This window comes from Megalobrama amblycephala, linkage group LG6 (genome assembly GCF_018812025.1).
Source record: "Megalobrama amblycephala isolate DHTTF-2021 linkage group LG6, ASM1881202v1, whole genome shotgun sequence".
Classification (NCBI taxonomy): domain Eukaryota; kingdom Metazoa; phylum Chordata; class Actinopteri; order Cypriniformes; family Xenocyprididae; genus Megalobrama; species Megalobrama amblycephala.
Window position 1 is genome coordinate 7,419,682 of NC_063049.1, and position 25,707 is coordinate 7,445,388.

The 25,707-nt window shown below is 36.7% G+C and overlaps 1 protein-coding gene across 9 annotated transcripts in view; it reads right to left on the bottom strand.

The window, feature by feature from the left end:
• Positions 1-25,701, bottom strand: part of tlk1a (tousled-like kinase 1a) — a 41,429-nt gene extending 15,728 nt beyond the window's left edge. The window contains exons 1-7 of one of the 9 annotated variants that reach the window (XM_048192771.1): positions 25,546-25,701; positions 25,265-25,404; positions 12,173-12,294; positions 9,270-9,341; positions 1,370-1,408; positions 433-508; positions 230-273 (exon numbers count right to left, since the gene is read on the bottom strand). In XM_048192771.1, coding sequence (XP_048048728.1) covers positions 230-273; positions 433-508; positions 1,370-1,408; positions 9,270-9,341; positions 12,173-12,294; positions 25,265-25,397 — 486 coding nt within the window. In that variant the 5' untranslated portion in view covers positions 25,398-25,404; positions 25,546-25,701. The other 8 variants (XM_048192775.1, XM_048192770.1, XM_048192772.1 and 5 more) reach the window with 8 other exon arrangements.
• Positions 25,702-25,707: the final 6 nt, after the last annotated feature.

Sequence of the window (25,707 nt, forward strand, 5' to 3'; positions counted from 1 at the left end):
GCCAAAACCTTTACCAAGTTTCGTACCATTCCGAGGAAGTAAAAAATTCTAAATGTAAAAAAAAAAATATAAATAAAATGAAAATTTATTTTTCAGGTCAAAAACTGACTGAACAGCATCAGAGGGTTAAAATAACATTGTCCAAGTTGCAGTGACTATGTCAGTTCCGCTCTCATGAGGCAAATGCCAAAGATTTATGCTTTTCCTCAAATTACTTGCAGATACTCACATCAAAATAATCACTAATTTTCGGTCCCCGAATGACAGACTTTCCTAAGAAGGGAAAGAAAAGAGACATGATTAAGCTACATATAAAGAACATACCCGAAAAACACAGAGACAGAGACAGAGAGAGAGAGAGAGAGAGAGAGAGAGAGAGAGAGAGAGAGAGAGAGAGAGAGAGAGAGAGAGAGAAAACACACAAGCATTTACCCTGACTGCTCTCTGATTGGTTGTCAGCTTTTCTCTTCCTGCCCCGTGATGATTCAGAGTGCTTCTTTTCAGGAGTCTATAAATGAGAGATATTACATTCATATACTATTTGTTATGAATTTATTCAGGTCTTATTTTGCACTCGATGCACGATAACGCTGGCCTCAGCAAGCACTGAGCACCACATTTAAATTCATAGTCTCCTGAGAGCAAATCGCACAATCTTTGAATATCAGCTCTGAGTAAAACGAGACGTATTGTGTGTCTTCAAACAGTATTTAATGACTCTTGAGTCTAAATGACTCTAAGAATATCTCTAATGTGAGAGTGCATAATCCGGGGCCTGGACCAATAATCACAGTCTATTTTCTCCCTCACTAGGGAAAGGATGCAGAAATATCCTGCTCTTTTCAGCACAGACAAAGAGGGGTGTGCTGCCAAGGGCATCTTTGCATTCTGAGCAGAGAGGAGTTCTCGCTCACTGGCTTGGACTGAAACCTCCACATCTGCCACCAAACTCCAGCACAGATTTTGATACCCACACACCAATATTACACTATTAAGTGATAAACTGTGTCCTACACATGCAGTTAATGTCTAAAAAGAAACACTGCCTCATCTATATGTTGATTAAAATGCTAATCTCCTTATAGCGGAGAAACGGAGAGAGAGAGACTTTCCAAAATAGATGTGGTTAAACTCCGCTCTGTATATTATACATAGTTCTTTCATGTTAATTTCTCAATCTTCTCAAAGCTTAATTCGAGGTTATTGTAGAAATGAAACACTCATGTGGGTGTGCAAGACCAGTGCATTTTTGGAAACCACATCATATCCCTCCAAAGAGAGGACTGTCGATTTGACTGAACGAAGAGCATCCAAAAGCATCATTTATGTCTCTATTCAATTCTCACATGACCGGGACAGAGAGACTTACTGAATACGCAGGAGAACTTCCTCTTTTCCCATCTGATCCCTGCAACAAAGAAAGAGGAAGACAGAATGAGAGGAGAGGAAAAGAAAAAAAGAAAACAAAAGCAATGAAAGGAAAAAGAGAATAAAAAAATAAAATGGTATGATATGGAAAAATGAGAGAATGTAAAGAAAAAAAATAGGAAAAGGAAGAAAGAAAAAGAGAAAGATAGGAGAAAATTAAGGTAAAAAGAAATGGAAAAAGGAAAGACATTAGAAAGGAAATGAGAGAAAAGGAAAAGGATAATGAAAAAAATAAAGGAATAAGGATATGGAGAAAATGAAAGGAAAAGAAAAAGATAAAACAAAGAAAATAGAATGAAGAAAAAGAAATGGGAAGGAAAGGGGGCAGGAAATGAGAGAAAGTGAAAAGAAAAATGGAAAAAAAGGAAAAAGAAAATGAAAAAACGAAAGAAAAAAAAAATCAAGGAAAATGATAAAGAAAATGAGGAAAGGAAAACAATAGGATAAGGAAAATCAAAAGGAAAGGAAAAGAAAATGAGAGAATCAAAGGAAAACAAAAAAAGGAAAATATCAGGAAGAAGAAAATGATAGGATACGGAAAAAGAAAAGGAAAGGAAAAGGAAATGAGATAAAAAAAATAGGAAAAGGAAGAAAGATTAGGACAAAAGAGCAGGAGAAAATTAAGGTAAAAAGAAAAGGAAAAAGGAAGGAAATGAGAGAATAAAAGGAAAAGGAAAAAGGAAAAGAAGAAAAAATGAATGAAGAAAGATAAGCAGAAAATGAAAGGAAAATAGAATAAGGAAAAAGAAATGGGGAATGGGAAGGAAAAGGGAAAAGGAAATGAGAGAAAGTGAAAAGGAAATGGAAAACAAAAGAGGAAAAGGATAAAGGAAGTGAAAAATGAAAGCGAAAGGAAAACAAAAAGAAAAAAAAAATCAAGGAAAATGATAAGGAAAATGAGCAAATGATAGGAAAGGAAAATGACAGGATAAGGAAAAGGAAAGGAAAAGAAAAGAGAATGAGAGAATCAAAGGAAAACAAAAACAAAAGAGGAAAATATCAGGAAGAGGAAAATGAAAAGGGAAGGAAAAGGAAATGAGATCATGAAAGGAAAAGGAAAACAAAAGGAGGACAGTATAAGGAAAAGAAAGAAATAAAAGTAAAGGGTTAAAGAAAAGTATTAAGTAAAAGAAAAAGAGAAAAAGTAAAGTGTGTTTAGATGCGAGTGGGTCAGGAGCTGCAGACTCTAGGACTGAGGCTGGTGTTTATAATTAGCCCTCAGTGACAATGACAGAATGTCACGGTGGCCCTAACGAGCCGGCACAGGCTGATATTGATGTTCTGCACGCTCCAAACTGGCACTTTTGGGTCACAATGGCCACAAGCTCAGAACAAGCAACATAAAGAAACACACCCGTCATCAGAGAAAGTCTACCACCACTGCGATACAATTACTAAAGCTTAAATAGAGCCTACTGAGAAACAAAGGCAAATATCATTCAAAGAATCACAAGAAAAGAAAAAAAAGAGAAAAAAAACCCCCAACAACAACCAGATAACAATCCATGCTGTCGGTCTTAATTTGATAGAAGCTACAGAAGACACTTCTGCGCATGAAATGTTCTGAAACATAAAGATTACATAATCTTCATTCCTGTCACTGAAAACGTAAAGCCTTGATATATATATATATATATATATATATATATATATATATATATATATATATATATATATATATATATATATATATATATATATATATATATATATATATTTTTTTTTTTTTTTCAAATCCATCATGAATATGCAAATCATCCTGCATTAAATGAGTCATGTGCTTCAGGCGGCAGGTGTTGGAGGCTGTGATTAGTGTTCAGGGGATTATGGGTAATCTAGTGAATACAGTCTGAGGTGGGGCTGTAATGGAAGTTTTGGTGCTGTATTGGGTGTATGTGGTAATGTGAGTGAAAGTCTGACAGTGGTGTGTGTGTGTGTGTCAGCTCTAATGCAGTGGGAGTATGTGTGTGACAGGTGTGTGTGTGTGTGTGTCTACAGTATCTAGGTGTCTGACATCTGGCATAATAAGCAGCTCACAGCCACATGAGAGGAGTTTATTCTCAACCTCCCAGTTCACTTTCTCTCTCCCTTCATAACTCGCTTCATTGGCTTCCTCCTTCTCTTGTTCTGATTTATGTCACAGCAGGTGTGTAGTGCAGGGGGATGGGAGGACAATTCATCTTACTATGATGCTTCATGTGTGTGTGTGTGTGTGTGTGTACATGTGTAGTGCTTTGCCTGCTGATGCTTTAACTATTGGGGGTTATGACAGATGCCAACCCAGCTTGAATCTGCTACAAAACCTAAACACACACACACACACACACACACACACACACACACACACACACACACACACACACACACACACACACACACACACACACACAAGAGTGACACAGCATCCTCCATGAGGCAGAAGCACATACAGAACTAGAGCTTCATTACAGGGAACATTTCCCATCGGCCTGAGTCACACACTCACACACCAGCATCAATTTCTCTGTAACACTTTGATTCAAAGAAAACACAGCAGAACGTCTCTGCGCCATCTGCTGAACTATGAACCGAGTTATTAACAACAGCTTTCATCAGGACTCAACCGTGAGCAGTTTAGACAAAGCATATCCATTACAGATCCCAGTTTGGAGCAAATGCTTCAGTGCATCAATTAACTGTTTACTGATCTATTTATTTCTTTGTCATTCACAGTCCTTTTTGACAAGAGCTGTACAGATACAATCACATACATTGTGATTCAGAAGCTTCCAGTGTAGACAGCTTAACTGATTATAGTAGGAGCGCCACACTTCTTGCACGGCGAAAAGACACCCACAACACAAATGCCTACATGGAAATAAGCATCCTGAAGGTTGATTCACATAGGGTTGTCAAAAGTACAGACTTCGGTACCAAGTTGGTACTGAAATTTTAAAAATGTGACGATACCAGATTTTCCCTCTAGCATTTTAAGCGCTGTTGAGCGATTGACCATTGTGTTCACACACTCATCAGATATGTCTGATCGGCTACAATGATCATCGCTTCAAACATGTTGTAAATAGGCATCTCTTTCCTGAGCGCTTACACAGATACACACGGGAGGCGTCTATCAGCAGATCCCTAATATATCCGCTGATAGATGGATCTGCTGATAGACGCCTGCTTTCAAAAGCTCCAGTATGTGTAAGCGCTCGGTGAAGAGCGTCAAAGAAGTCTATTTATAACGTGTTTGAAGCGTTGATCATTGTAACTAGTGATGTGTCACAATTTTCAAATATTCGATTAGTTGATTTAATTATAGAATATCGAATAGGTTGTGCGATTATTGTCTTAAATAAATTCCCCATGTTTTCGGGGCTGATGTGGTGGTGACACATTCATGTAACCAGAGGGTGGTGCGTGCTGTCAATAACACACCTAAAAGCTGTCAATCAACTCTCAGACAACAGAAGAACAACACATTGTCTCACACACACACACACTATAGATTTGTGTAGCATATAATAGAGATGTTAAAATTAATGTTTTAGGCATTCAGGCTATTCACAATATGTTATAATGCATTTAGGCAGCCTGAAATCATTGTCTTGAGGCTTGAGGTAGGCTTGCTGTGATAGTCATTGTTACCGGTGTTCAGCCACAACATCGATATCATCACTTGCCCACCGTGTCGTTTTGATTTTTTAATAGTAATAAAAATAATTTAGTCCAGTTAGAGAACCGACACTACAATTAAAAACTAAACGTGTCTGCTCAATTCAATGTTAGCCGAATGAGAGTTGCAGCACAGATCAGCAGCAAGATTCAGATTTCACCTCACTTGGTGATTTGGTTTCAAAGCAAAATTTAAAAGCGCCCATTTAAGTGAGCTTGTCATTGTACTGTTTTGTTGTTGTGTTTTTCATTGAAGTCCCTGTAAAGTAAAGTCAATTCTGAGAATTCTTTCTAAACACATTATAAATGTTACAAATGTATTGCTGAAACATTACAAAGACTGTGAATTGTGTAATGCTGAATTGTGAAGTTAGAGTGTTAAACAGTTTTTCACCAAGTCTCTGTTCAGGATTTTTTGGGCGGAGCTAAAACGGGGGTCCGATGACGCACTAGAGCCCCCGAACATGGCCCCGCCCCTAACACTATATAACTGTCGATGACGCACCAAGCGTGGCGCCGCCCCTAACGCTACAGCAGCTCATCCTATCAATCTCAAGTGTCATTATAGTTATACAGCCCTTTGCACATTTAGCTAGTAATGCCTTTGTCACGCAAATGCATATTACATGGTTGTTATATACAATACAGCTCAGTCTACTTATTTAAATTTCCTAGAACGATGATATGAAGGGGTGGATTAATTTAGTCTCTAAAGTGATATCGTTCTACACCAGATAATTTTACAAACTTTCATGAGACAGCTGGGATTCACAGATAATCCGCTGTTTTTAGTGAATGTGACTGAACAGATCTCGGCCTTCCTACCGTCCCACCGACAACCGATGATATGACATGGAGCCGGACAGAGTCTCTCCCGTCCCAGCCTTCATCCTACCGTCTCGAGGCGCCATCATTTGTCGAGTCGACAACAGTCGGCAGTACGTGCCCAGTGCCCACCAATGAGTGTAAGTTGCCTTGTGTGCTTATGTTATAATTAGTAGGTAACTCTACTAAAATTGCAACCCTCTCTAACGTGATTCTTTTTATATGGATCAGTATGTTTGACTCATTAGACAAGTCAGTTGAGGCTGCAGCTCTCGCGAGTGGGTGTGGTTTCAGCGCCGACAGCGGACACGCCCCCGGCGTTTGAGAGCAGAGAGTGCTGCCTATTTTTTCGAGATTTTGATAAAATCTGCAAGTAGATGAAATAAGTTTTTAATCATTCAAATTTGGCTGGGTGGTTAATAACACAGTTTTCTGCGGTGTGAAAAACTCAGAACACATACTTTAAAATGACTTTACAGGGACTTTAAGAATAATAATTGAACCCACAATTCAAGCAATAGCCGCTCCTGAATTTGAAAGTGAAAGTAAAATGCGCACGGTCATTCATAATGGTGCGTGTCCACTGGCGCAGAGCAAGCGTTTTCAGTTAATTCCTATGGAAGCTCAACTTCTATAGGAATTAATTAAAAAGGCTCGCTCTGCTCCGCACTGTTATGAATGGTCGTGCGGCCTTGCGCGTTTTACTTTCGTTTTCAACCCTCCCCCCATATCATTTGGTGTTAATTATATTAATGGGTTTCAGCATGTTACAATCATTATATGACTTGAGTTAAGATAGCCTGTCCCCTAAGGAATTAAACAGTTTGTTATCATACAGATTGAAAGCGTGAATGGTCTCTCTCCCTCTCTCTCCAATTATGTATGTGTAGCCTATACATGCATGCATTCGGGGGAGGGGTGCGAATTTCGAATAATAAATCGAGTAATTCCCAGCAATTATCAAATATTATTTTTGTTTGAAATGCCCATCCCTAATCGTAGCCAATCAATGACATATCTGATGAGCACATGAACACAATGGCCAATCGGAGGTGTTTAATAATCCGCTCAACAGTGCTCAAAACAAAAGAGGGAAATGCTGGTATCATCACATTTTTAAAATATCTGTTCTGACTTGGTACCGAAATCGGTACTTTTGACAACACTAGATTCACCTGATCTAGTTGCTATGATGACTGAAGACAGGCAATATTTTGTGCGAGTATGTTGAGTATTTTCTGAGGTGTCTGCAAAAGATCTGCGAATTCTTGGGAATACAATTTTGACAGGAATGAAAACAGGTTTGACAGGGATAGTTCAATCAAGAACCTATATACAGTACTTGCCAATATAAAGACTGTAAATCTATCCCTCACAGCCTCTTTTTCATCTGCGTTTCATTCTATACGACGTCTACCCTGACTAAGGTCTATTACCAAGAATTAAAGCTGTGTTCATAAGCGTTGCTCTTGAATGCCAATGAACACTTATTTAACAAATACTCAATTCACTAATAAATGATTTGAAAACAGAAAATGGCCATCAATTGACATTTCCAACTAGGCCAAGTGACTACTTCCCTTAAAAGTATAGTTCACCCAAAAAATAAACTTCTGTCATTATTTACTCAACTTCATGTTGTTCCAAACTCTTTTGTTCATATCTGCAACACAAATGAAATATTTTTAAGAAACTGCAGAGATTTCTATCCCTCCATTGAAAGTTCACTGCACTTAAATTTTGATGCTTCAAAGAGATTGTAAAAAAAAAGTGTTCTGAAGAGACCTGATCACTTTGTGATGAACAGATTTAATTTCATCATTAACATCAAATATGGTAAACAGAAACTCAACCGTATTTGCTTGACATGAGAACAAATGTCATTGGTTCTTGCACATTAAGCAAGCACGTTTGAGCTTCTGTTTACTATATTTGATGTTAATGATGAAAACAATGTAGGGCTGTACAATCCTGAAGAAAAATGGCATATTCGATAACTAGTTAATGCAATATTTGATACGATAATGCTTTGTGCACAATAAATTTTAAAACCCCCTGAAAATTATATAAACCGACATAAATGTTTCACATTTTTTGTGAGAAGAAAGCATCCCTACAACTTCTGAAAGTGAACAGCAGAGTTTTACTGTAGCATTACATAAAAACGTAAGTGTCGTTTTAACGTCAGTGTAACCCAGGGGGTTTAGGGTTTTAGGCAGGCTTACATTAGGTTTATTTAACAACAGAAATTAAATCAAATGTAAAAAATGAAACACTGCTTAGTCTTCACTGTATGAATGAAATATATACTGATTCTTATTAAAGATACAAAAGTGATTCAGTCAAGAGCAGTGAGTAATTATCTGTCTGTTGTTGTTTGATTAACATTAAGCACACAGACGGAAGAAGGTTTATTAGGCTACTATCACTTTAAGAGCTGCACGGATTCAATATATTGTTGCACACAGTTTCTTTATCAACTGTTTAGTCCACTTAAGACATAACTGACTGTGTTTACGTGAATACTCACCAAGACAGGCATTTTGACAATTTTGTGTATATTTGGCCATATAAGCTGCAGAAGAGAACTGAATTCGGGATCATGCCTGTCCGAGAGGCGGATTTCTGTGCGCACAAGTACTTCATGAGTTAAATGCTTACTGGATTTAATAACATTAGGCATGTCACGTGTATGTAACAGTCAGTCACGGGTCCAGTCTACTCTCAACGGCGACCTAATATTTGGACTTTTTGTAATCTTTTGGAGTATTGAATCATTCATTTATCACAAGCCGTTGCGATATGCATATCATGATATGTACATCTGTGATATTTCGATAATTTCAATATATCGTGCAGCCCTAGTTCAATGTATGCGAGTTGATGAATGTTTAAATGTGAATAAAAGCCTAAATTAAATCTGTTCATCAAATAAAGCATTTGTCTCACATCAGAAGACTTGGATTAAACTGCTTGATTCATATGGATTACATTTATAATGTCTTGATGAACTTTTTGAAAGTTTTGGTTGCAGACTTGGATGGACGGACAGATCTCTCTGGTTTCATTAAATTTATCTTCATTTGAATAATATATCAATGTGAAACATTATTGGGCAATGCTGTTAAATATCATTATTAAATATTATTAAATATCAACTGATTAATCAGTCAGGGCAATAACATCAGTCTATCGCTAACTGTAAGCAATCATTGTAATAATGTGTATGGTAATATAATATCCAGCATTACTTATTTTCCACTGAATATTCTGTTCGAAAATATGTCACATTATATAACAGGCATTTGGTTTAAAGGTGTTTGTACAATCATACAGAAGTAAACTGAAGCATTACTCACCTCTGACTCTTTATCACTGGAGGAGCCCAGACTACCAAAACTGTGATTGGAGCATTCGTTGTTTGTCAAGGTCTGTACAGGAGAAACACATTTACATGAATCAATGCAGATGAGCCAGCTGAGAGTAAAGGCCAATGAATATGAGGTATTCATGCAACAGGTGTTATGAATTAATGATTTGACAACTTCAAGGAGAGGACAGTTGTATAATACATCAAACAGCAAAAGAGAACGGTGTGTTTTAGAGTGAGGTCCACTGTAACCTGACAAGAACCTCACGGTCAGAATGTCCTCCTTTTCAGAAAAATATTTATTCAAAAAGCTCATTATGAAGGTAGGAAGACATCGAGTCTGTTCCATGAACATTTGAAATGCTGCCTTATCAAGCAGAATCTAGAGGAAAGAAGCCACGTCTGCATCCAGTGTTTGTGTAACATCCTGTCTAGTACAACTGTAATTGTCAATATATGCCCTACCGGTTTCAAAGGGAAGTGGGGCATTCACACATCTGATATCATGAGCTGCATGTGTGTAAACGAACAGTGCTGAGCTTCACTCTGAAGCCGGCAGTACGTTTTTATTTCCCAGCAACCCATTAGCATAAAAGCTTGATTACGATTTGAAAATGAAGAACTTAAGAGGTAAATATTAGTATTGTAATTTTACAGTAAAGTAATTACTCTGTTTTTCTTTTACTGCAAAATAGTGTTATTACAATGTATTTATTTTGTTTAATATTTTTATTTTTAATAAATCACAAAATCAAAATTACTATTATTTTATATTCATACTGAATTGGTCAAAAAAAGTGGAAATGTTCCCTATGAAAACTCAAGTGGAGAGATTTTTAAACCAATTTTTTCAACATATGAAAAAGAAAAATGGCGTAGGATTTACTTTGATACAATTTTCACTCCGAAATGTCACAAATAATTACAAATAAATGACAAGTAACACATTGAATTAAACATTAAAATTTTGATTTAGAAAGACTGAAATAGTAATGTCTTGTAAAACAAACTCCAATAATCACACTTTTCTTTGAAGCTTTTCTTAAATCATTTAATCCTAAAAAGATTTAATTTTTAAAAGTCTAAGAGTAAAAAGTAACCTTTAGCTTTTTTTTTAAGTTTTAGGCCTAATTATTTATATTTTCTATGTAGATGCACTCCAACAACCACCCCACTGACTCTAGAATGATTAGTTATTTCAAGTCATCTGGTGAAAATTCCTGCTTACAATATATATCAAAGAAAAACAAAATATCGCAATTTCAGTTTTGTCCAATATCCTGTCTACTAGCATGCCTACATTCTTCAGTGTTTTTCAAGGCAAGGTGATAGAGACAGGAGCATGGATCCCCCCCGAGCATAGAGCCTTTGATATTAATAGAAACCAATGATAGATATATTATGTTAAGACAGTAGATTATAACTATGCACGTTATTGTTGTTGCACATGCATCATTGTCTATATATTACTTTTCATTGTTGAAATTGAGATTCATGCATAACAAGCATATATCATGTAATAAAAATCAATTCATTAGTTGTTCACAGTTGTTAATTATTCTAATGGATTTGCAGAGTCATACATTATTGTCAGATGGACAATTAATAATCAAATCACTGAGCATCTGAAATTACTGAATGTTCTCTAGTAAAGAGAAGATGTAATGTGTAGCAACGGCTCCGCCATAACAAGAACAGCAATGTAGAGTGAGACAGTTTAATTTATTTACAAGTCATTACCTTTACAAATAATTGGAATGGAATAACAAAAATATATTGATATAAATATTTTTCTGTAAATCTATTAGTCTGCATTTACATTGCACGTATCTATTTTGACATGCTGTATTTTTGTCCCCTGCTAGTGATCACTGTCAATTGCAATTAGTGTGTTTATTATAATTAGTGTAATTATTATGTAGATGTCACTTCTGAAATTTTGCAGTGTGTAATTGGCAGTCTGTCCTCTTAGCAGTATAAAAAACAAAACTTTTATTTAATGAATTACATATAGCCTTGAAAGCGTGCAAATACAGCTCCCTTTACAATCACAAAAAAAACTGTCACTCATGTCAGTTCGCGATCTCACAAAGTTCCATTAAAACCAATAAAGTTGTCTACACTGCATAATGAATCTCTTACTTACATTGTGTCTTTGTTAATGAGAGGATTCACAAGCGTGCAGAACTGAACAAAAACTCTGGCGTTTAGAGCAGTGAGTGGATTGACTAAATTAAACACCTCTGATTGGCCATTGTGTTCAAAAGATCAACAAATATGCCTGTTATTGGCTACATTTCTCACCGCTGCAAAAACACATTGTAATAATAAATAGAAACATTTGACGTTTTCCAGAGAACAAACACAAAAACGCACTGGATTGTTTGCCAAATCCGTTTCGCCAGTATGATTTTATTACGTATTAACTGAGGATGCTTGTTTTCATTTAAGGGTGCTTATATTTAAATTTGACTTTGTGATATTTACATCCAATGTTTTAATTTAACAAAAATGATTTGTGATTAAACATTAATTGGCAGACCCCCCGCTGTACTGCTGCAGACCCCCAGTTGAAAACCCTTGGTCTATGATATCCCCCACAAGCCTGTGTGCACAGTTCGATGAATAAAAAAAAATGTTGTCTGAAAACCAGCTGAAACAAAAACATTTACAAATGTAGCCTTTTTCTTATGATTCTTCCTACCAAGAAATAAGCATTATAGTCAATATTTGCTTAATGAGCTCTAAACCTTCCTTGAATTTGTTCTAGACCAAACACAAGGCATAATGGTGCCCTTCATACAAAACGCTACCTTCTCTTTCAGATATAGCCATTGTCTGCAAAACTTGTGTGTTTGAAATAACATTCCGGTGATAAACTCAGCCACTAACTTTGGTTCCTCCGCTAGCGCTGCCAGTGCTGCCCACTGTGTTTCCACTGACTCCGCCCAGAAATCTGGCCTCCAGCAACTCCTGCCGGCGCGGGTCCAAACTGTGCAGCTCCTCCATAGCACCTGTGTGATAGCACACATACACATGCATATATAAGTCACTCTAGAGGTTTGTAAACTGTGCTCACTTCAGAAAAAAAGCATATGAGGTCACATCTAACAGTCTCCTGGGTCATGTGTTCACAAACACACAGGTACAGCATTCCCCAGAGCTTACAGAGCACTCAAAACTAGATCACAAACAGGTTAAACCTCAATCAGAGACACAAAAATATCCAGTGTTATCCAATCGAATAGGCTACATTTATCCTAGTGTGCTTACAGGTATTAAGAAAATCACGACAAAAAGCCATAAATGGCCATAAAAAGGCTGCATTAAAATACTATGATGACATACCAACAAAATCATGGATCACATAGAATTCAATAGATTGCATCATTCTGTGGTAGCAAGAAAAGCATGTCTTATTTTTCACTTTTTCCATGTTTATTCCCAGATGATTTATTCTCTTTCAAAGCATTTAAAACACATTAATACTTCCATATATCTGATCTTTTTTGTTTAGCACACACAAAAACTGGGTCTATTCATAAAATATGTGGAAAAAGAAGGTCTGTGTAAATATTTCATAAGTAGTCACAATTCTGAAGACAGCTACTAATTCTATATTATAATCTACATCATGTAATAAAAAATTAAAACTAAGAAACAGCACAAAATTATGTACAGAAAAATAAAAATAAATAAAACCTAAGTTAAGCTTCTTCTCTGACCTTTTGAAATGCTTACTCTGGACATTCTCAACTCGTATGTTCATGAAATGGCTCATGGAAATATATTTCAATGCATCAGTATTTATTTTTATGATCTCATGAACTTCACATTGCATATTTGAGTTGGATGAGCAACGTTTCTTGGCCATGTCAAATCGCAGCTGCTTGACGATATGTTAAAGGGTGCGTTAAAGTTTGTTGCTAGAATGATTTTAGCGGCCAACTGGATAGAAAAAAGGCTGGACATGGCAACATTTTGCTAACTTTTAATGCATTTTCACTTTGTTGATAACAGAACAGCAAAAAAAGTGAATGGAAACTTGGCTTATGATAATGAGAAACAAATTTAGTCAGGTGTGCTCAAACTTTTAAGAGGTAATGCATGTGCAAATTGTTTTTACAATTGTTTTTATCGCGTTCATTATCGAAGGCGATTCATCTGCGATATGAACGTGGCTTATCAGTGAACTACGGCTCTGGCTATTAAATGGCGCTCCATTTGAAAGCAGGTGATGGCGATTTAGCGGTAATCAGGGAACCGGCTTTACTGACGAAATGCGCGTGAGAATCGCATGCGATATATCGCCCAGCCCTATAGGGAAATGCTGCAGCACTCCCAACACAAGCACATTAAAACTGACATTTGAACAAAAATACCATTGTTCGAATGATTACTGTCTCTGCACACCCACCCCATCCCTCTTCACCACTTTTTCCTTCAATCGCCCACTTCCTCCTGCTTTTCACTCCTTCCTTCATCATCTGTTCTCTTCTGCTCTCTCTATCGGCCCCTGAGGCATGATGGAGCGAGTGTCGCTGTGAGGTTTCTCTGGGCGTTCTCGTCCGGGTGGGCTCCTCAGGGCTCACCCTGCTGTCATTATCTCTATCTAATGAGCCGCCATTATGGCTCTACTCCAAGCACAGCAGCTCAGTGCAGGAATCACATAGGAGCTCTACCACAGGGAAATACTGGTATACTGCTGAGAGTAAACCAAGAAAATCCATAACAGTTAATACTAAAGTGAAACTTGCATATAGTTGAGACTGCAATATTACCAAAAATACAGACAATTGCACTTCAAAATCTAGTGAGCTGAAATAGACAGAATTGTAAGGCATCAAAGGTACGGTCTTGACGTGAAGGCTGGTCCAAAAGTCTTCATTACACTGCAGAATTTTAAGGTGACATTGCATATATTGAAGGCCATAATGCACTATGTAGTGTTTAAAATTACTTTTGAGGTTCCATGATGGCTAATTTAACTGTATTTAAAAGGTATACTTGTATAAAGTTCATATAACAATGGGAAAATTTAAGCAGTATTCTAAATATTGATTTTTCGATACGTATCGACACTGACATGTCTGAAATGATTCCAATACTCATTTTCCACTATCGATATACCGATACCAGCTGCGCTTTCTCGCTTTCCTCTCTGACAGTGAGTGGACACACCCGTCTCCCCTCACTCGTTTCATCTGCTCCGGTTGAATAGAGTTGGTGTTATAGGGCCTAAATTTCAGTGCGGGATTGTGCATAATTTTACTGATTCATGAAGGTTTCGTGCTCACACCAAATTATTTCATTTTTCATGGCTTAATGTGCTTAAATACGTACATAAAATTATTTCAAAATGCCCGTCTTGGTGAGTATTCACATAAACAGTCGGTTTGTCTTAAGTTAACGTAAACAGTTGAGAAAAAAAAGCATGTGTAACAGTATACTGAATCCAAGGGTCAGGTCTTAAAGTAACAGCAGCCTAATATACATGCTGCTGTCTGTGTCATTAATCAAAGAACAAAAGACAAAGAAACGTGGACAACGCAACATAGTCAATGAAGACTATGCAATGTCAGACCTATTTTACAACTGATTATTCAGTTTATTTTTAACCTATTCATCAAATAAAGTGATCATGTCTTTTCAGTAGACTTGGATTAAACTGTTTGATTCATATGGATTACTGTTACAATGTATCATGTACTTTTGAAGCATGAAAATATAGTGCATTTTCAGAAATAACTTCACTTTTCTTAGGTTTTGCTTAATATCTTTTTTGGTGATTTTTCATGGATGTATGAAGTCAGTTCTCCTCGAGTTTACACCGGTGTCCTAGCAGAGTAACCACAGGAATAGAGAATCACATTAACTGTCAACATGATCCACTGACACTGGTAATGTTTAATAGAGTGATGTGATGTTCACAACACAGATTCAATACTTGGTCTTCATTTTAAACAGCATGACTCATTTAAAACCTATCAAACATCTTTTTGTGAAATGTCTTATAACGCTGACCAGTAGCAATTATTTACCCTGTAATTAACCAGCAACCACTATTGACATTATTCATATTAGTGGTCAAATAATATGAGATTTTATCAACCCTGGTGACATCAAATCACTCTAGACGACATTATCAGTGTCAGATAACATCTTCATGAGTCCCCACATCAACCGCAAACTAGAAAATGAAGCAGCACATCATAACCTCCACTGTGACTCATTTACACCCTAGAGTCTTTCTTGCACACCAGAGATGCCCAAAACAACACCATACACTCATCACCATAAAATTCACTTCAAATAATTCACATCTTATGACAGAACTGCTCAGAGAAAAAAAGAAGGAACAGATCATTCAGTGAGTACAATGTCACATTAAGCATGAGGTGGAAGTAACTGATACATATTAACACTGATCAATGACTCTCGTATGGAATAATGTTAAAATAAATAACCACATCCAGCCATGAGAGAATCGGACACATTTCTCCACTGGTGGCTGAAAACAAACATACACATTCAGCTTTTCTCTCCTTCTCTGGAAGGTCCTTTCTCTCCTTCTCCTTCTTTGTTCTTACAAAGCCAGATAAAATGGAGGGAACGTACAAATATAATAAGGAGAGAAATCACAACACCCCTGAGACATACAGGATTACATCAGGGGACATGGGGAGACAAATGTAAGAGAAATGAATTACAGACCTATAGAATTATGACTAGTGTCAAACTAAAACACACAAAGATTAGTTCACTGTGTGTTAATGACAAGAATGGTGTAATACTAGCAGCAGCTTTTTAACACTGCAACACATCATAACATAAAATCTCCTTTACTAGTTCTGCTCTGTAACTGGTCTAGTCTGCAGTGACACTTCTTGTGACACTTGGACAGATTTGCAGAGAAACCTGATAAATGTCACGTCACACGATTGGACTGAGAACAACATTCATACCTGCAAACTCTGGACTGGTGAAAAAGGTGATGGGGAGGAGGTGGGGGTTGGTGCTGAAGCAGGTTGTGAGAAGGAAGAGGAGATCAACTCTAATACTCATTAATAGGTCTACTATTTTAATTCTTCTAAAATGTATTTGAATAAGCAGTTCTGATTAGGCATGGGCCGGTTACTGGATTCAAGGTATACTGAAGCTTGAAAACTTCACGGTTTCAAAACCACAAACAATTTTCAGTGATACCGTTCCTGCGATGTGAGCTTTTTTATGTCCCGTCAAACACGGAAAGTGCAAAAAATCCCTTGAGGTTTTTATTTTTTAGAGACGAACCAATCGACCGGCCAGGGAATGGAATTGGCTGTTTTCCCGCATGATCGGCCCAAATCGGTGACCGGCCAGTCAGTCTCATGACTTTCTGATTCCGAGTCGATCCGTTTTGCTCCCAGCTAGGGATGTTAATGATTAATCAACGATCGATTAATTTTCAATAGTACATTTAATCATGTACATTTAAGTACATTTAAAAACGTATTGATCGTCGATTAAGCAGGTTTTGAATGTGTGCTGCTCAACCGCTAGGAAAAATGAAGCGTGCTCATTGGGACTAGGACTGCACGATAATGGTTAAACTGATAATCACGATTATTTTGCTCAAAAATAATCACAATTATTTATCACGATTATTCTATCAAAAAGGGTAATGTAGTTATGGCCATTTTGCACGTTCTTTACCAACCTACACTTCACCCAAAAGGCCTGTAGGTGGCACACCGACTTCATTTAACCAACTATGATAACTTCGTTAGATGGTAAATCAATACAAAACACATGGTTTTGGTGAGCGCTTTGTAATCTGTATTCACATTAGATTTTAAAGCAACACAATTCGTTTGCAAATGAGACAAACCACAGATTCAGATTGCCCTGCAAATTCGTAAAGCAAAGAACGATGCTTTTTGATATAGCCTAAAATGCTTAACATGAAAAACTCTTAAAGGGATAGTTCACCCACAAATGAAAATTTGATGTTTATCTGCTTACCCCCAGCGCATGCAAGATGTAGGTGACTTTGTTTCTTCAGTAGAACACAAATGATGATTTTTAACTCCAACTGTTGCCGTCTGTCAGCCGTATAATGCGTGTCAATGGGAACTTCTTTTATAAGAGTAAATAAAACTTGCTTAGACAAATCCAAATTAAACCCTGCGGCTCATGACAACACACTGATGTCCTAAGACACGAAACGATTCGGTTTGTGCGAGAAACCGAACAGTATTTATATCATTTTTTATCTCTAAAACACCACTATGTCCAACTGCATTCAGCATTCGCTTAGTTAGGTCTGATCGCGCTCTGACAACAGAAGTGATGTCTCGCACTCATTGAAGTATAAGCGCGAGACATGTAATATGTAATGTAATATACTCTTTAATGTCACTGTCTTAGTACATTAAGCATTTTCTTTATGGGAGGAAAATGTTTCATTAAAAATGTTGCATTCATATTCTGGGCTCATCTGCTTTTCTGTATAGTATGCTTTATTAGTATGGTGTTCACTAAGTTTGGTTTGTTAATAACACTGTCTTAGTAGCTAAATTAAGCCACGTGAAACTTTTTCACGTTAAGCGTTTTCACGTTAAGCGTTTTCACGTTAAGCGTTTTAGAATGTCCCATTGGCGATATGATATGATCAACTGATTAACATTATGAAAACTGGTAAAACCTTTAGGAACTTCAAAAGATAAAACGGCAAAACTCCTAATATTATTCATTTCTAATAATTCCAAATTATGTTCATTTTCCCGATTGAATTGTCACATAGGTTGCAAAAGACCGATGATTCTGCTGTGCACATCCAGACGTCCTGCCCTTGGTCGTTCGGTTGTATCGGTCGTTCTCTACATATAATTCCAACATAACGGAACAGTAACACTATTAAACACTATAAAGTCTACCTATTTTCTCATCTTGCTCAAAAACACATAAAATACCATTTAATTTCAACATTTTTACACTCCTCATTAAGTACCAAGCAAAGCATGTTGGGAACAGTTTCAGTAAGAATAATTCTCGAGTACTTGATTGGTTCACATTCGTCCTAAATAATTTAATCTAATAAACTGCACATTTTAAAGAATTACATTAATTCAAAGCAATTAAAAGTTTAGAAGGGAAACAATTTGGTAGCGTCGATCGCAAATAATATGATGGATTAAATGGTATGTTGCTGTGCTGCCTGAGGCTCACACCATCAAACAGACGTTTACATACAACTCTAAAAGTAATGTCTCAAAGGACTAATGTCGCCCACAGTACAAATGTGTTTTATGATGCTTGTTCATAGAGTTTATGTTTAAACAGCCTCAATAAAACATTTATTGCAACAGTGTAAATGATAACTGTTCTGGGGAGACTCCCACCCACTCAGACACCAAATTAAATGAGAGCAGACAGTGTTAGTATTGCTTACTTCATAAAAATGAGAGATTATTTAATCAGTGTCACTTAGAGAGAAAGAGAAAAAAACAGACTTTGTAACATCATGTTACAGTGAAAAGACAAAGAATCTCAATCCAAATACTCCTAACACACAGTTAAGATTGTCACACTTATTTTAAACATACAATGGCCTCAATAAGTATTTGGACAGTTAAGTCCTATTTTAAAATGTCTGAATGTTATTGCATCGTACATAAAACACCAAAAGCAAGTGTAATTTATTTTTAAGCAAGGTATTACAAACATGCTTTAAGCACAAGTAGTTTATCCTGTAATGTTTGTAATGAAAAACAAATACTGCTCAAAATGAAGACAAAAAAAAAAAATTTTTAACCGTGTCAAATGTTGGTGGATCAATAGTCAATAGTAAATGTGATTCTCTACAACTGTGATTCTTCTGCTAGGACAGAAGCTTTAACATATTTATGTAATCAAGGTAAAAATACCAATCATACCAGTGGTAAATTCTGGTGTCATGCTTTCAGTGACCTTATCGATTTCTGAACGAAGCGAGTGATGGATTGTGCATGCACTGAAGTTTTGTTTAAAATAGATTTATTGCAAATGAATGTAAACATATTAGGGCTGCAACAACTAATCGATAAAATCGATAATCGCTAATGAAAATTGTCGACAATGAATCTCATTATCGATTAGTTTCTGTGCACGGAAAACTTCTGCCAGTCGCGTCAAATTACAGCACTGAATAACGTATTTCTATGGACAACATGCATCTAAAAAAAGTGGAGGAAACAGTGAGCTGCCGCGGGAAAGGTACATGATCCAAGCTGCCCAAAACATGAGAATTCTTTATTTTAAGCTTCAAGCTAATGCATTGTCTATGTTTCCTCAGTGCAAAACTTTCATTTTATGGCTATATCCTTATCTATAAGTGTTACAAATTCACACGCGTATTTTGAATGACTGCTCATCCTGACAGTCTGCGTTAATCTTCAGACTTTACTGAATGAGCGCCAGCGCGCATGTGTGTCAAACAGACGCATTAGAGAGGGAGACCATTAATATTCAGTGCAAAAATATTAATTTTTTTGAAATATCTGTTGTTGGATGTTAAATTTAGGTTTAAACATGTAGCCTAATTCAAGTATTTTATGAGAGTGGTAACCATAAAGGGATAACAGAGTGTATTTGAATATACGTTTCTTACATTTATAGGATGAAGAAATGACAGTAACAGGATACTGAGTCCAGAGTTAATGTGTATGTGTGTTCCAGCAGAACATTACTCTTATCTGTTAACACTGAGTTTGTGTTTTTGTTTTTCTTTATTACCTTTATTATTATCTTAATTTTATTATTTGTTATTTTGCTTTATAGCTCTTTTGCATATATAGCATATAGATGCATTCACTATATGTTTACATAGAATGCAGTTGGCACATTTGTTAGAAGGACAACATTGGGCAGGATGTGCAATAGTGTTTTATGTCAATAAAAAGAAAAAAGAAAAAAAAAAGAAAACTGGTCTTTCTATCCGATTAATCAAAGAAATAAATCGGCCAACTAATCGATTATCAAAATAATCATAAGTTGCAGCCCTAAAACAAATACTGGAATGTGTGGTAGAAGAGTACTTTCTGAATGTGCAATCAGAGTGGATTAATTTGGACTGACACAAATACAAATATAAACATACCAAATGTTATAACCATTCAAACTTTAGTTAGAACAATACAGACATTTTGGGTATTTTAATATTTATTAAATGTTATTTGTAAGAAATATTTAAATATTACATATTTTTAAAACTTGGTCCTGATTTAATTAAAGAGAATGATGGGAAGTTCTGACAAGCTTTCAGCTCATAAACAAGCTAAATGAGTAGAATTTTCTGGTACACAAAATTTGTACAGTAAAACAGCACGATTCTGGATAAATTGAGAATCACAATATTTTTTGTTTAAACTAAAGACCATGATTCTCCCACGATTCTGAAAAGACAACTAAACAAAACATGTAATGTACAAGAGGTTCTCACTAAATGTTGATTGATGCATTGCAGTCTATTAAAAAAATCTATATATTTAATTTGATATATTTTTTTAATCTGTTTGAATAAATGATTCAATGACTCACTCATAAAGACTCCACTTCTTTCATTACAGGATGAATCAGCATTTTTGAACAAATTAATGAATGATTCAATGACAAACATTTTTTAACAGTCACTTGTCACCACTTACTTGTGTAACGATGTAATTCATACAATCTTTATTTGAAGTGCCAAGTTACTTTTAAAAGGTGATTTACTCTATTTTGATCACTACCGTAGACACTAGTGTTTATATCCTATACCCATAACTATAAACTTTTTTCCTTGTTCTTCTGTTATAATCTGAATGTTTTAACATAGAAATGATGAGACTGTGTGGTTGAAAAACTTTCATACCTATACATGACAACTGCTCTCTCTGGCTCAGCAGCAGCGCCAAAGCAGATTTGAATGTTCTGCTGTGATTGTACTTGTTAAAAGTTTAATAGACACAGTCAAATCATTGTCATTTAGGAATAAGATCGTGTGGGTGTTTGAATTGAGATTTGACTTTTTGGGGCCATTAACATGACATAGTTTTTAACTAGAAAAGAAAAACTTTTTATGCGCTTTGGCTGTTCATTTACATGACAACTGTGTTTTGAGGGACCTAAAAATGTAAACGTTTGAAAACGAGTTTCAAAGTGTAAGTTCTTGAAAACTAAACCATCATTGTCTCAGTGTAAACTACAAAAACGAGAATTTGTGAAAACGGTGACAATGCGCGCATGCGTATTATGTGTTCACATAGACGTGTAGTTTTTCTTTACAAAGTGACAGCGCCAACTACTGGCCTGGCATCAATAATACAGTGTTTTTAGTCATTTTCATGGATCCATCTGAACGGGGATCATTTTGACATCCGAGTCATCTGCACGTGGAAAACGTTTCCATTTTAGCACATTATTTCATGTAAATGTAGCCTTAAAGGTGCCCTAGAATTAAAAATAGAATTTACCTTGGCATAGTTGAATAACAAGAGTTCAGTACATGGAAATGACATACAGTGAGTCTCAAACACCATTGTTTCCTCCTTCTTATATAAATCTCATTTGTTAAAAAGACCTCCGAAGAACAGGCGAATCTCAACATAACACCGACTGTTACGTAACAGTCAGGATCATTAATATGTACGCCCCCAATATTTGCATATGCCAGCCCATGTTCAAGGCATTACACAAGGGCAGCTAGTATTAAGTTCTGGATCTGTGCACAGCTGAATCATAAGACTAGGTAAGCAAGCAAGGACAATAGCAAAAAATGTCATATGGAGCAATAATAACTGACATATATATCATATAGATATCATGATATTTTTAGTGATATTTGTAAATTGTCTTTCTAAATGTTTCGTTAGCATGTTGCTAATGTACTGTTAAATGTGGTTAAAGTTACCATCTTTTCTTACTGTATTCACGGAGACAAGACTGTCGTTATTTTCATTTTTTAAACACTTGCAGTCTGTATAATTCATAAACACAACTTCATTCCTTATAAATCTCTCCAACAGTGTGTAATGTTAGCTTTAGCCACAGAGCACTATCAAACTCATTCAGAATCAAATGTAAACATCCAAATAAATACCATACTTACGCGATTTGACATGCTGTATGACGAACACTTTGTAAAGATCCATTTTGAGGGTTATATTAGCTGTGTGAACTTTGTTTATACTGTTAAAAGGCAAGCGCGAGCTCCGGGGGCAGGAAGCGTGAGATTTAAAGGGGCGGCAGCCTGAATCGGTGCATATTTAATGATGCCCCAAAATAGGCAGTTAAAAAAATGAATTAAAAAAAAATCTATGGGGCATTTTGAGCTGAAACTTCACAGACACATTCAGGGGACACCTTAGACTTATATTACATCTTTTGAAAACACATTCTATGGCACCTTTAATGATTAACTATGCAGCTCTAGTGTACAGGTGTACATTCAACATTCAAATTGACAACGTAATTAGGATTAATAGAAAAAAGCTCTTGCAGTGACACTTCAACTCCAATAATGCTCTAATATAATGTTTGCAGATGCCACCTATTTTGATAATTTTATGTATACTGCAAATGACATTCAGTACAACTTGTCCAAATACTCTTTGGGTTCACTGTACTTAGACAACATTATTGTTCTACAGATTTAACTATCGAACACAGAATAATTGAATTGAGCTGAATAATGACACTCAATTTTCTTCTGTAGAGCTGCTTTATAGTTGAAAATGAACTTGTAATTATATCTTACAGATTCTTAATTGAAGACTTTTGCAACACTGAAATAGTTTTTTCTCATTTATTGCTGTTAAACTGCTTTGAACCAATCTGTATTATATAAATAAACAAGACTTGACCACTATCAGATCGGCATTTCAGCTGTGAATTCTGTGTTGCTGTAAAACACGTAACGTCATGCTGTGAACAGGACCGAAACAACATCATAAAGAAGCGAGCAGCTCCCTGTGGCAGACACTGCTGTATGAAACTCTCTGGCCGCAGTCTTTTAACCAGGCTTATCCCTCTCTCTCTGGAGGACCAAGAGCCAACATGGATGCCCGGCACATTCCCACTGACACAAAATGGCAGTGCAAAGATCAGTGGTGTTATCAGGCCAGGACATAAACAGGACTGCAGGGGAGGTTTATCATTAGAGTTCGTAATGGAGGCAGACAGGAGAAGGTGAGGCTATTTTGAGCAGCCTCAGACTCTGTGGATGTGTTTCAAGAGTGCTAAATAATCGATTTATACTTCAAAAAACAACACATCTGGGAGATACAGCTACAGTAAACAGATGCAGCTTAATAGCATCACCCAGGCTTGATAAATCACATTTCCACATCTTAGACAGAAAACAATGCCAAATTACATAGTTCAAATATAAAAGCCATGAAAAGTAAAGGATGTAGTAGTTAATACTCAAAATGCCTCTTGCTCTTTGTCCTTTTTGCACTCTCTGGTGAAGAGGCATCATTTCCTTGACATTCTGCACGGGTCTCCTGCTCTCAGGCCCCTGCACAAGCACCCGGGTGAACCCTTACAATGCAGGGATGTCATTTTAGCTCTCTGCTCTTCACAGGCACAGTGTCCACCTGTTTCTGACACATACTTATGCTGTCAATTAAAAACACCTATTTTTGGTTTTACGCTATTACTTTATTTCACATATACATATATATATATATATATATATATATATATATATATATATATATATATATATATATATTAGTGATTTCCATTTTTAACTGGAGATTTATATTACTTGCTCTCTGATTCTTGGAGTGCTGCACCAGTGCTTGTTCACAATATCTATTCTTGCAGTTAAACAGCTCTTGAGAGGTTCTCACCTAAACATCTCCCTGGGGGAATATCACTTATCTTTAGTCTTTGCAATGAAAACAACACATGCAGAAGCAATAGCATGGATTGAGTACAGTGAAATGATCTCTTTTAGGTCTGTTGACAGACATACACGTTAGCATTAGGATGTAATGCTCTGTGACAGGATGAAAGGTCAGCTGTGCAGACTGACACAAGTTGACAACTGGCCAACAACTCCAATAATATCCTAAATGCCAAACGTGTAGAAGTGTGGACGACACCTTAAAACAGGCACAATGCCAAACTTGCACTCATTACAGCAAGACCAAGCCCAAATTGTTAGAATAACACCTCGGTGTGACTGTATGATTCATTAAATGTGCTTTAATGCACATTTGTGCATAGAAACATGCACTGCAAAAAAACTAACTTCCAAAAACAATTAACAAGTGAGTTAACAAGAAAAAAAAGTTAAGAAAACGCTCGGTAGAAAACAAAACAAATCCATTTGCTCCATGCGCGACCCTGTTTGCCATCAGTCTCCAAGTCTCACTCCTGCTCACTAAAACATCAAATCTAACGTCAAAATCCCAGTTTACAATGTAATCTTAAAATGTGATATCACATCGCCAAATATCATAACGCATACAAGTTCTAAAACAGTAAAAATTACCAGTTGACGTTTTCTTTATTTCTTATTTTGACTTGCTGGAGCTCATTCTGAGCAGTTGCACTGTAGTACAGTATGAGCTTATGATGCTAATTAGCTAAGAGCTAAAATGCTAAAGCGCTCGCCTGAACTTGTATGAGGTTAGCATGCTAACCAGCTAAAATGTTAGCACGTTAGCCAATAAGATGCCACTTTATACATTTTGACAGCACAAGCTAGGCGGCTAACTAGCCGAGAAACCAACACGCTAGCATGCTAAAGGGCTAACACGCTTGTCAGCCAATACCGAGCTAGCTAACTAGCTTGAATGCTGTCTAGCTAAGAAGCTAACCCAACCACAGGCTGCTAACCTCATACTGTAACTCGTAACCCAAGTCGGTCGAGTAATTGTAACCTAATTTTAACTCCACCAACTGAACCTTCAACCAAAGTCCTTCTACTATCCAAAACTAGAAACTTATGAGAATAAAACAAGCACACTTTACCTTCTTTGGCTGGTGCGAGCGGCGCGCTGTGTGTGAGAGAAAGCGGCGCCGGGGACGCGCTCGAGAGCCGCTGCTGCTGCTGGAGCCAAGATGGCGCCCCCTCCAAACTTCCACTGTTACTTTGCGCACTCATCCAGCCACTTTTAGAGAATCATACAGCAAAACATCAATCAGCTGTCCACGCAAAAGACATCAGACAAAATGTAGGAGGTTAAGTGAATGATGATGTTTTTTTCATCGGGGGAGGAGGGGCTGTCAACACTTGGGACAGACACACAAACCTTCATCGCCCTCTGCAGTGCGTCTGGAGGCGCCTGCTGCTGCTGCTTCAGAAGAGGATAAAGATGAAATGAAGACAAGACATGAAGCTGCTCTCTCTCGAAACACTATCGCGATACTTGACATTCATCCCATGAAAATGAGCTGGTGGGAGAGACTTGGGG